Source organism: Sus scrofa, chromosome 5 (genome assembly GCF_000003025.6).
Source record: "Sus scrofa isolate TJ Tabasco breed Duroc chromosome 5, Sscrofa11.1, whole genome shotgun sequence".
Classification (NCBI taxonomy): Eukaryota; Metazoa; Chordata; class Mammalia; order Artiodactyla; family Suidae; genus Sus; species Sus scrofa.
Window position 1 is genome coordinate 62,601,635 of NC_010447.5, and position 13,071 is coordinate 62,614,705.

The window sequence follows — 13,071 nt, forward strand, 5'->3', positions numbered from 1 at the left end:
TATCACTTATCTCCCCCCTACCCCCAGCCCATTGCCTCCAAACTTGTTTCCAAAACAAACATTGCCCCAAGGAAAAGTTTACCCAATGATAAATATCCCGAGTGGGAAAAGGCTGAGGGAATCAGGCTGGAGAAAAGCCGAGATAGAGAATCCCGGCCAGCTACTTTCCTTGTTATCACTGTTTGCCCTGCAAAGACAGTCTGGTTGAATTGTCCCTTAATTAGGATTCTCTCTCCGACCCCCTCTGAATACTTAGCATGACTGTTTGCGAAGTCTGGGTCTAGAGGTTTAAGGAAGACGCCAAAATGGCGAGTATTTAATTATTAAAGAATAAGCATCATCTTTAAACAGGACTTTTGGTATCCACAGAAATATGCACAGATTTTTTTTCAAAGAAAAGAAAAAAAATCTTTTTAGTCTAGTCTCAAAGCCCTAAATTATATCTTCCCTTAGATTTTAATCTGCAGGAAGATATCTTTTGTGTGTGTGTGTGTCTTTTTAGGCTCCCACCTGCGGAATATGGAGGTTCCCAGGGCAGGGGTCAAATCGGAGCTATAGCCACTGGCCTACGCCACAGTCACAGCAATGCCAGGTCTGACCCTCATCTGCAACCTACACACAGCTCATGGCAACGCCTGATCCTTAACCCACTGAGCAAGGCCAGGGATTGAACCTGCATCCTCATGGATCTAGTCAGATTCGTTACCACTGAGCCACGACGGGAACTCGGAAGACTTTTTTGTTTTTAGAGCCCCACCTGCAGTATGTGGACCTTACCAGGCAGGGATCCAATCAGAACTGCATCTACCGGCCCAGGCCACAGCCACAGCAATGCCAGATCTAAGCCTCGTCTGTGACCCACACTGCAGCTTAAGGCAATGCCAGGTCCTTAACCCACTGAGCGAGGCCAGGGATTGAACTTGCATCCTCATGAATACTAATCAGATTCATTCCTAGAACTCCCTCCAGGAAGATATCTTTATTGTCCCTGGACCACCTTACTTTCTGCCACCATCTTCTCTCTGGAGAGTCCCTAAATGACTACACAGAAGGACTAAACCCATGCTCCAACCCCAAGGAGCTTTCCCATATAATTCCTCCATTGTGTAATTATTCCTATCCCCTCTGCCCTGGCCCTTTAGTCGGGCACCTATGCATCTGTGAAGCAGTAAAAATTAACTGAAGTTCAGGCCTGCTCATCTGTTACCCACTCAGGAGTCAATCAGTGTTAAAAGAGAAAAACCACAGACCCCAAATGGTGTCACTTGTGCTAAAGCCCATGGTTCCAAACCTAGACTGGATGCCTGACCTAATCGCAGTTTCGACATTCCCCTAGAAATGCAATCTTAATCCAGGAGGCTGGAATTTTCTGATCAGCACCTGTGAGGTCATCTCCCTCCCGCAAGGTGGAAGAGGCACCCTAGGGGATACAACCCTTGCCATTCCCTCCCCCACAATCCCCTCCAAAAACCTGGCCTAAAAATAATTCTTTCTTTTCTAGCTAATAGCTCCCTGCTCTACCCTTCTTCCTATAGAAATCTTCTGTTTTGTACCACCCCTTGGAGTGCCCTCCTAGTCGCTGGACGGGATGGTCCCCAATGCACGAATCATCTAATAGAGCCAACTTGACCTTCAAATTTAATTGGTTGTATTTTGTTTTTCAGCAAGAGAGGTCACATTGTTTGACTGAATGAGTTCTGCTTAAAGAGGCAGAAGAATGTTGTCCAGTAATGTCGTGGAGGATTAATTTAGTCTCTTTCCGTCTTCTATCCTGAGGGAAAAAAACAAAGACAGAAGACATCATGATACTCAGAAAGTCTTCACAGAGTTCCCATCGCGGTGCAGTGGAAACGAATCCGACTAAGAACCATGAGGTGGTGGGTTCGATCCCTGGCCTCGCTCAGTGGGTGAAGGATCCGGTGTTGCCGTGAGCTGTGGTGTAGGTCACAGATGCAGCTCGGATCCTGCGTTGCTGTGGCTGTGGCGTAGGCCGGCAGCTGTAGCTCTGATTAGATGCCTAGCCTGGGAACCTCCATATGCTTTGGGGGCGGCCTAAAAAGCAAAAAAAAAAAAAAGCCTTCACAATGATAGAGGAGATTTTTCCTATCAAAACACAGAATGGGATTCTTATTAAAAGCATTACCTCAGGGAAGTAGAATCAGGTAATTTTCCTTTTTTTTTTATGGCCATACCTCAGCATATGGAAGTTTCCGGGCCAAGGGTCAAATAAGAGCTGTAGCTGCTGGCCTAAACCACGGCCACAGCAGTACAGGATCTAAGCCTCAGCTTGCAGCAATGGCAAATCCTTAACCCACTGAATGAGGCCAGGTATCAAACCCTCATCCTCACAGAGATAATGTCATATCCTTAACCCACGGAGCCACCATGGGAACTCTAGAATCAGGTAATTATTACTTTGTCTTAATATTTTTATATAAAAAGATATATCATGTAATGATTATGAACATTTTCAGCCAGGAAAAAAAAAGTACTATTTTAAAAAATCACCTGGAATCCCTCATACAAATGCTTCTGATGTATTAACTTCTGATGTGAACTATGGAGATTATTATTCTCCATTAAGAGTTTAGGACAGGGAGTTCCTTGGTGGCCTACCAGGTTCCTTGGTGTTGTCACTGCAGTGGCTCAGGTTGCTGCTGTGGCTTGGGTTTGATACCTGGCCTGGGAATTTCCATCAACACAGCCAAAAAGAAAAAAAAAAAAATTTAAAAAAGGAAAAAAGGATGGAGTTCCCATAGTGATGCAGCGGAAACGAATCCGACCAGGAACCATGAGGTTGCGGGTTCGATCCCTGGCCTTGCTCAATGGACTAAGGATCTGGCATTGCCATAAGCTGTGGTGTAGGTCGAAGACGAGGCTTGGATCTGGCACTGCCGTGGCTGTGGTGTAGCCCAGCAGAAACAGCTCCGATTGGACCCCTAGCCTGGTAACCTCCATATGCTGCAGGTGCGGCCCTAAAAGGACAAAAGACAAAAGACAAAAAAAAAAAAAAAAAAAAACCACACAGGAAAAAAGGAAAGTTGACTTTATCAAAAATAAGCTTCCAAGGAGTTCCCACTGTGGCTCAGTGAGTTAAGGACTTGATGTAGTCTCCATGAGGATATGGATTTGATCCCTTGCTTCACTCAGTGGGTTAAGGATCCAGCAATGCTGTGAGCTGTAGTGTAGGCCAGCAGCTACAGCTCTGATTCAACCCCTAGCAGGGGAACTTCCATATGCCACGGGTGCAGCCCTAAAAAGAAAAAGCAAAAACAAAAGTAAGCTTCCAAAGACTATACCAGTAACTCAGAAGGTCTCCTTAACTTCGGAATAATGCCATCTTATGCCAAAAGCCCACCCATCCCTCTTCTGAGCTTACCTCATTCACAAGGATCAGAATACTGAATTGTTGCCTGTTCATCTGTAAAATGAAATGACATATTATTATACTGCAGGCCTCATACATTCAGAGCGAAAATACTACATAAAAGCTACTGCTATAACACTCTTCATAAGATTTCCACAGGCTATATATTCAGAATTACTACAAATTTCTAATCACTGATATGTGCATGCTTATCATAAATTATTAATTTTTTAAGAATACTATATTATTCTTAAAATATTAATAATAGTCATTAGAAAATATTGGTTTTTTGGTCTATGAACCACATTACGTAAAATATGTCTAGTGCAAAAGACTTTTTTCTTTTCTTTTTTTTTTTTAGGGCCACATCTGTGGCATATGGAAGTTCCCAGGCTAGGGGTCAAATCAGAGCTATAGCTGGGGGCCTACACTACAGCCTCAACAATGCAGGATCCAAGCTGAATCTGCAACCTGTTTGCAGCAATGCCAGGTCCTTAACCCACTGATTGAGGTCGGGGATTGAACTCCCATCTTCATGGAGACTAGTCAGGTTCTTAACCCACTGAGCCACAGTGGGAACTCCCAGAGGACTTTTTAAAATGGCATATCATTGATGGAATTCCCGTCGTGGCTCAGCAGTTAACAAATCTGACTAGCATCCATGAGGATGCAAGTTTAATCCCTGGCCTTGCTCAGTGGGTTAAGGATCCAGCATTGCTGTGAGCTGTGGTGTAGGTTGCACACACAGCTCAGATTTTGTGTTGCTGTGGCTGTGCTGTAGGCTATCAGCTGCAGTTCTGATTCAGCCCCTAGACTGGGAACCTCCATATGCCACGGGTGTGGTCCTAAAAAGCAAAATGAAATAAAATAAAATAGCCTATCATTGAATTAAAATGTTTTAGGCGATCAAGTAACATAAATATGTGCACTTGGCTTGAAAAGGAGTATTCGTAAATTAAGAGAGAGATCATGAAGAATAAGGCAGAAATATGTTGGGAGATTCGGGTAAACCTCAGCCCTCACCTGGAAGGTAGTAGTCATAGACTCTGATGATTGCTGGTTTGAGGTTGGTGACCAACACACTTTGGCTGATGGTGAAGGTATAGGTCTGAGTCTCCTTACTGAGCTGTGGAGAAGACAGACAAAACACCACATTGGAACGAAAGTCAGAATAACACTGTATGTAATGTGGAGGTTAAAAGACTGTTGCTGTCTTTTTTTTTTTTTTTTAGGGCTGCACCTGCGGCATATGGAAGTTCCCAGACTAGGGGTCGAATATCTGTGGCTAGCCAAGGATACTAGTCAGGTTAACGAACCCAACTAGTACCCATGAGGATGCGAGTTTGATCCCTGGCCTTGCTCAGCTGTGGCTGTGGAGCAGGCCAGCAGCTGTACCTACGATTAGACCCCTAACCTGGGAACCTCCATATGCTGCGGGTGTGGCCCTAAAAAGACAAATAAATAAATAATAAAATACAGTGAGTTTATTATTGTTTTTAAATGACTTGTGTTTCATCTTTTTTTTTTAGGGCTGCACTCACGGCATATGGAAGTTTCCAGGCGAGGGGTCAAATCGGAGCTGCAGCTGCCGGCTATACCACAGCCACAGCAACTCAGGATCCAAGCCACATCTCCAACCTACACCACAGCTCATGGCAACACCAGATCCCTAACCCAGTGAGTGAGGCCAAGGATTGAACCATCATCCTCACGAAGACTAGTAGGGTTCTTAACCCACTGAGCCACAGTGGGAACTCCTAAATGACTTGAGTATTTTAATATTTTTCTCAGTTTTAGTTTCCAATAAGATAAATGTCAATAGATTAACCCATTTCAACATAAGCTCCTTGAGGTCCTTTAAGAGTATATAGGGGTCCTAAAAATATCTTTGGAATGATTGTTCTTGTCAATCATTTAGTTACCATAAAGATTTAAAGTAAATGACTAACATAAACCAAAAGAAAGCTGCGATTGTAGCCTTAATATCTGACCAAATAGAATCTAGGCCAAAAAAAAAAAAAAGTATATGTGTATAGAAATCTGAGGCAAAGAAATATATATATATATACACATATATATACACACACATATGTAATTAGTGTAAAATAAGGACAGTATAATGCTAGTAAAAGGGAAATTGAATAAGATATGTTCATAGAATACATGCCCTTAATTATGCAATTGAAAAATATCAAGAAAAAACAGAACTGCAGAACTGCATAGATAAATGGTAAAGGACAAATCAACAACTGTAATCAGAAATTTTGGCAAGCTTCTTTCAAAAACTGATAGATTTAGCAGAAAAAATGAGCGGAAATAACAGACATGAACAACAGAAATAATGATCCTGGACTTTTAGACCTAGATCCAATCCATACCCAAGAGAGAGGGAATGGACATTCTTCTGGAGAACACATGAACATTTCCCCCAAAAAAGACCATATAGTAGGTCAGAAAAGAAAGTTCAATGCATTTCCAAGGCTTACTATCATGATCTCATACCATAATGCAATAAAATTTAAAATTAGTAACAGAAGGATGGCTTCAAATATCCCATGAATTTAAGAAAAAAGATATATTGGAGTTCCCGTCATGGTGCAGTGGTTAATGAATCCGACTAGGAACCATGAGGTTGCGGGTTCGGTCCCTGCCCTTGCTCAGTGGGTTAACGATCCAGCCTTGCCATGAGCTGTGGTGTAGGTTGCAGATGCAGCTCTGATCTGGCGTTGCTGTGGCTCTGGCGTAGGCCAGTGCCTACAGCTCCAATTAGATCCCTAGCCTGGGAACCTCCACATGCCATGGGAGCGGCCCTAGAAAAGACAAAAAAAAAAAAAAAAAAAAAGAACAAAATGGTAATAAAAACAACACTTGTCACAATTTGAGGACAAAGCTAGAATATCCTCAGAAGGGAGTTCCCATCATGGCACAGTGGAAACGAATCCAACTAAGGTTAAGGATGCCGCTTGGACCTGGCGTTGCTAAGGCTGTAGCTCTGATTAGACCCCTAGCTGTGGGTGCAGCCCTAAAAAGCACACACACACACAAAGAATATACTTAGAGGGACATTTATGTTTCAAATTCATCAGAAAATAAGACTAAAAGTAAACAAATTCAGCATTCAATTTAAGAAGTTAGAAAAAGAATAACAGAAAATATCCTTTCCTCCTCCCTTCAGCCCAAAATTAAGAAGAAAGGAAATAATAAAGGAAGAAATTAATGAAACAGAGCACCCAAACCAAGCCAGCAAATTACAGAAAAGCAACAGAGAAAAGGAATAATACCAAAAGTTCCTTTTGTTAAATGTGAATAAGATTGTCTTCTAGTGAATCTGATTAAGGGAAAAGAGAAAAGATACACAGGAGAAAAAAAATCACATGTAATCCAATTGGCTTTATCTTTTTTTTTTTTTTTTTTGTCTTTTTGCCATTTCTTGGGCCGCTCCCGCAGTATATGGGAGGTTCCCAGGCCAGGGGTCCAATTGGAGCTGTAGGCACCGGCCTATGCCAGAGCCATAGCAACATGGGATCCGAGCCGCGTCTGCAACCTACACCACAGCTCATGGCAACGCCGGATCGTTAACCCACTGAGCAAGGGCAGGGACCGAACCCGCAACCTCATGGTTCCTACTCGGATTCGTTAACCACTGTGCCACGACGGGAACTCCCTGGCTTTATCTTTTTCTTTTTTTTTTCCTTGGCTGCACCCACTGAATGCCGAAGATCCCAGGCCAGGGATTGAATCTGAGCCTCAGCTGCAGCCTATGCTGCAGCTACGGCAACATTAGATTGTATAAACCACTGGGCCGGGCCAAACCTGCACCTCCGCAGCAACCCGAGCACGCAGTTGGATCTTTAGCCCACTGAGCCATCAGAGAACGCCCACTCCTAGAAATTTTTATTATTTTTATTTATTTATTTATTTATTTTGCTTTTTAGGGCTGCGCTTGCAGCATATGGAGGTTCCCAGGCTAGGGGTCTAATCAGAGCTACAGCTGCTGGCCTATGCCACAGCCACAGCAACACCAGATTCGAGCCACATCTGTTACCTACACCACAGCTCATGGCAACGCCAGATCCTTAACCCACGGAGCCAGGCCAGGGATCGAATCCGAAACCTCATGGTTCCCAGTAGGATTCGTTTCCACCGCGCCACGGAGGAACTCCCTAGAAATTTTTAAATGACATTGATGGCTCCATTTTGCATCTGTTAGACAGTACTGCCCTGGAGATGCACAAGAGTATTTTATGGCACACCAGCATTGGTAAGATTCATCCCATGGTTGTGAACTCATTCTCTCACTTTCTTCATCTTCGTGTATGGGACACTAGTAGATATAGATTAGAAGGGAAGTCGCAAAGATACAGCACAAAGCAATCAACCTCTTTTGTTTAGTCCCCGATACCTACCTCTTCCAGGTAGATGTTGAGTATGTCATTTCCAGATTCAACCTTCCTCACCAGTGGTTGCTGGAGAAGCTGAATAAGAAAGGTGGAAAAAAAGGAGATTAAGAGCCTGAGACTTCACTATTCCCTAGGGTAAACTTCCAAAGCTCTGCCATGATCAAGGAAACAATACATACTCTGGAAAAAGTAAGAAAAAGGAACCAAGACTGTAAGAGGTTCCATGTCATATGTCTGCTGCATCTCTGTAGCCCATTTAGATAAGACAAGCATGAGTTCTAGATATAAACCATGAGGCCAACCAGGTTTTCTTGTTTTTTTTCCTAGGGCCACATGTGGCAGATGGAGGTTCCCAGGCTAAGGGCTGACTCGGAGCAGCAGCTGCTGACCTACACCAGAGTCACAGCAACGCAGGATCTTTAACCCATTGAGCGAGGCCAGGGATCAAACTCGCATCCTGATGGATACTAGTTACCACTGAGCCAAAGCGGGAACTCCCCAACCAGCTTTTTATTTTTTTTTATTTCTTATTTATTTATTTATTTATTTTTTGTCTTTTTTGCTATTTCTTGGGCCGCTCCCGCAGCATATGGAGGTTCCCAGGCTAGGGTTGAATCGGAGCTGTAGCCGCCGGCCTACGCCAGAGCCACAGCAACTCGGGATCCGAGCCGCGTCTGCGACCTACACCACAGCTCACGGCAACGCCGGATCTTTAACCCACTGAACAAGGGCAGGGATCAAACCCGCAACCTCATGGTTCCCAGTGGGATTCGTTAACCACTGAGCCATGACGGGAACTCCCCCAAACAGCTTTTTAAAAGATAATGCTGGCCCCCCCCCTCAGAGCTGGTTAAATGAAGAAGATAAAAACAACTTACTAACAGATTGGTCCCTTCCTTGGGACTGAACCCCGAAAGCATATTTACTTCCACGATGGCCATATTGGAAGAGCTGCGGCTCCCCACATAACTGAGAGCAAAAAAAGCTGTGTGAGCCATTATCTCCCCCCCCAGCACACTCTGGGTCTGCTTCACACACACACACACACACACACACACACACACACACACACACACACAAACAACACAAGCACTCCAGCTCAGCTACTATGACCTAGGCACCCCCGCCCCACCTCCACTGTCCTCACCTGGTGTGGACCGTCAGAGCCAAGGATCGAGGTGACGTTTGCTGCTTGCATTGATCTTTCCCTATTTCCACACTAAGCCTAAAGGCCTCCACACTTTTAGGAGGGAGAATATTATATCTCAGCACCATCTAGCAGGAGGAAGCAGATAATCAGATCAGAGTTGGGAAGCATTTAAAAGATTGTACAGTTCAAATGGCTTTCCTTACATCTAAGACGGAGAGAAGGTTCTAAGGGAGGCAGAGGTGCCCTCAGCCTCTCTTTTCCAACGCACATGAGTCCTCCTGGACCTCTGCTCACCTGCACATAGACACAGCCCAAGCCTGAGGCCTCCACGGTATACACTCCAGGGATCTTGGGCAGAGACTCCTGCTGAAACACCAACCGGTTGGCGGCGTGAACAGTGAAAGTGCGCTGGAAATTCGGAGTGGATTTTACTGCCAGGGTGACCTCCTCAGATGGCTCGTAGGCAGTAGTGGCGTATTTGGCAAGAGCTTGCAGAGCAACTACAGTATCCTGAGGAAAACAATCGGGCACATGCTTACCATTTTGTGAGCCACCAGAACTAACCCCCAGCAACCCTATAATCCACACACCTGGTTGTTGTTCGCTAGCTTGGATGTTACCTCCTCTCAGTATCTAAGAACCACATTCATCAGTGTTGGGGAAGCTGACATAGAAACCATAATATCTTCCTGTCTAGAAAATCACCATCAAATAACTAGGTCCTACTGTATAGCACAGGGAACTATAGTCAATATCCTCTGATAAACCATAATGGAAAAGAATATGAAAAAGAATGTATGTGAGAGTTCCCCAAGAGGTTGTGGGTTCAATCCCTGGCCTCACTCAGTGGGTTAAGGATCTGGCATTGCCGTGAGCTATGGTGCAGGTGGAAGATGCGGCTCGGATCTGGCATTGCTGTGGCTCTGGCGCAGGCTGGTGGCTACAGCTCCGATTCAACCCCTAGCCTGGGAACCTCCATGTGCTGCAGGTGCGGCCCTAAAAAGACAAAAGACAAAAGACAAAAAAAAAAAAAAAAAAGAATGTCTGTATACGTATAACTGAATCACTTTGCTGTACCTCAGAAATTAACAAAATTTATATAAACTAAAGCCAAGGGAAAGAAAAAAAAAGAATGAGGTATTCAAAATGGTCACATGTCACTCTGTGATAAGAATATCTACAGGCTCAAAACTTTGTAGACTATCTACAGCAGAATAAAGGAACCCCACTTCTCCTATCCCAAATGAAAAAGAATAGTTGTATTTATTTTTATTCTCTTATTTTTATTTTTTTGGCCATGCCCACAGCAGACAGAAGTTCCTGGGCGAGGAATCAAACCCAGGCCACAGCAGTGACAATGCTGGATCCTTAATCCACTAGGCCACCAGAGGACTCCATAACAGTCATATTTAGGCATCACACTCATATAAAGTTAGGAAGATAGGTCACCAACCTAGAGGAAGCTGCAAACAAGTTAATCTGTGCAGCTTGACCATCTACAAATATATGTTTGCCTGCTCTCTGTGAAGTGGAGCTAAGGAGAGCTTTATTGCCTGGGAATGTGGAAACAATTAAGAAATGGGATCTTACCATTGTCTGAAAACCAAAGTGGGTGATATGTGACCTCGGTAATAGCCAAGGATTTTATTAAAAAGCAGCTCTGACATATATCTGTCACTGAGAGTTCTAAACATTTCATCCACTGCTTTCTAAAATTATATATTATAATTATTTAGGGCTCAGCAAGAAGAAGGAAGTCTTTCCTGATCTTTGGCCAAGAATTTCCCTGAAATCAGGATGCATAGTACCATATAATTTTTTAAAAATCCAATTAAGTCATTACCATTTTCAAGGTCGGTGCTCTTAAACATCTTCATCAGATACTCTATCTATTAAAATCTGTTCATTCTTCCAGGTCTAATTTACATGTTATGTCCTCAGTGAAACTGTCCCTAATTTCAACAAGTCAGACTATAGTCACTATGAGAACAAAAAATATGTTTTCTTTTCTTTTTTTTTTCTTTTGTCTTTTTAGGGCCACACCCAACGGCATATGGAGGTTCCCAGGCTAGGGGTCTAATCAGAGCTGTATCTGCTGGCCGACACCAGAGCCACAGCAACGCCAGATCAGAACCGAATCTGCAACCTACACCAGAGCTCACGGCAACACCGGATCCTTAACCCACTGAGTAAGGCCAGGGATGAACCCACAACCTTATGGTTCCTAGTCGGATTCGTTTCCACTGTGCCATGACGGGAACTCCAAAATTATGTTTTCTTGTTTACTTCTGTATTATCAGTGATGTGGAAAGAGTAGATATTTATGAATTAAAGCCTACTCTCTTTGTGATCTTCTAACATGATTTTTATGATGTTATTTGAATTTGTCACACAATTCCACCCTTCCACTTCCACTCCACTAATCCTATTTCTCCTTACCCCTAACCTAGATAAATGATATACTCTCCTGATCTCCTCAAATCCAGTGTCTCCCTCCTCTAAACCACTCCATACGCCAAGTGACAGGTTAATCTTTCTGAAACAAAGTTTAAAAAATTAAGAGCTCTTCGGAATTATACAGAAACGAGTCTGATATGCAAGGCCCTTCATACTATGAAGCTACCCTGCCTTTCCAGTTGAGTCCCATAATGTTCTAGATTAACCTGTTTTCCCAATAGCCATTCTAAAGTCTTGCAAATGGTATCTCTACTCACACCATGCTGTCTTCCTTTCCATAGCTGCCTACTGTAATTTTTTTTTTTTTGTCTTTTTAGGGCTGACCCGAGGTATATGGAGGTTCCCAGGCTAAGGGTCTAATCAGAGCTACAGCTCCTGGCCTATGCTACAGCTGCAGCCACAGCCACTCAGAATCCAAGCCACGTCTTTGGCCTACACCACAGCTCATGCAACACCAGATCCTTAACCCACCGAGCAGGGCCAGGGATTGAACCTGCAACCTCATGGTTTCTAGTCAGATTTGTTTCCACTGAGGGACAACAAGAACTCCTGCCTACCCAAATTTTACATGTCCTTTAAGTGCTTCCTCTAATGCAATTCCCTTCTGGAGACTTTTCTTTTCTTTTCTTTTCTTTTTTCTTTTTTGTCTTTTCTAGGGCCGCTCCCATGGCATATGGAGGTTCCCAGGCTAGGGGTCGAATCAGAGCTGTAGCCACTGGCCTACGCCACAGCCACAGCCATAGCAATGCAGGATCCAAGCCATGTCTTTGACCTACACCACAGCTCACGGCAACACCGGATCCTTAACCCACTGAGCGAGGCCAGGGATCGAACCTGCAAACTCATGGTTCCTAGTCGGATTTGTTAACCACTGAGCCACGACACGAACTCCTGGAGACTTTTCTTATCCCTCAAGCTCATGAGGGCTCTCTCTCCCTCTTCAATTTTTTGAAGGTACAAAAATCCAATATTTCGTACCTTTTGTATCTTAGTTCTACAACCAGATTTTGCTTTGTAAAATATACAAGTTTTCCTAGCTTTCCTTCTAGATGGGAAACTTTTTAAAGTAGAGACTATATCATACCAGCTTTCCAAGACCTGAAATAGAAGGAGGTATGCCCAAAAAATCTTGCTTTCATGAAGCTTACAGACCCCATAATTGGCTCTCTCATTTGTGACTATGTAAATTTAGCCATATTTATTTATACATGTTCTCTTTACATGTAAAACATGGATCTCATGATGTTTCCTACTCTACAAAGAAAGAGACTTAAATGTATATAGTGCCATTTATGTGCTCATGTGACCCAATTTTATGGATCCCTCTATGTATTTTTCACATGCTTTCTCTCCCTTTCTATAGAATGATTAGTCCCTGGACCAGAGACAAGGGCTACAGTTTTTCTTCTCTATCCACATAGGCTCTAATGCTACCTGATAAGTGAAAGTAGGAGCGCAGGGTATTTACCTGGGTGGAAGAGAAGCCTCCATACGCATTTTGCTGCTTAGTCAACCAAGCCACTATGCCCGTGGCCTTGGCTATCTCCTTTTGAGTCAGATCAGCTTTGCTAAGCCAGGCCAACAATGCATATGCTGTGAGTTCCACTTCTACAGCCTCAGGCTCAGACCAAGGGCTGGCATTTGATGACCTGGTAGGTTTCTGGCTCCAGTGAATGGACTCTCCTATGGAGAAAAAA

At 43.7% G+C, this 13,071-nt stretch overlaps 1 protein-coding gene across 1 annotated transcript in view; it reads right to left on the minus strand.

The window, feature by feature from the left end:
* The window catches only part of A2ML1 (alpha-2-macroglobulin like 1), a 44,911-nt gene continuing 33,465 nt past the window's right edge, over positions 1,626-13,071 (minus strand). The window contains 8 exon segments of the mRNA XM_021092386.1: positions 1,626-1,771; positions 3,380-3,421; positions 4,391-4,493; positions 7,774-7,842; positions 8,646-8,736; positions 8,915-9,042; positions 9,212-9,427; positions 12,843-13,057. Coding sequence (XP_020948045.1) covers positions 3,381-3,421; positions 4,391-4,493; positions 7,774-7,842; positions 8,646-8,736; positions 8,915-9,042; positions 9,212-9,427; positions 12,843-13,057 — 863 coding nt within the window. The 3' untranslated portion in view covers positions 1,626-1,771; position 3,380.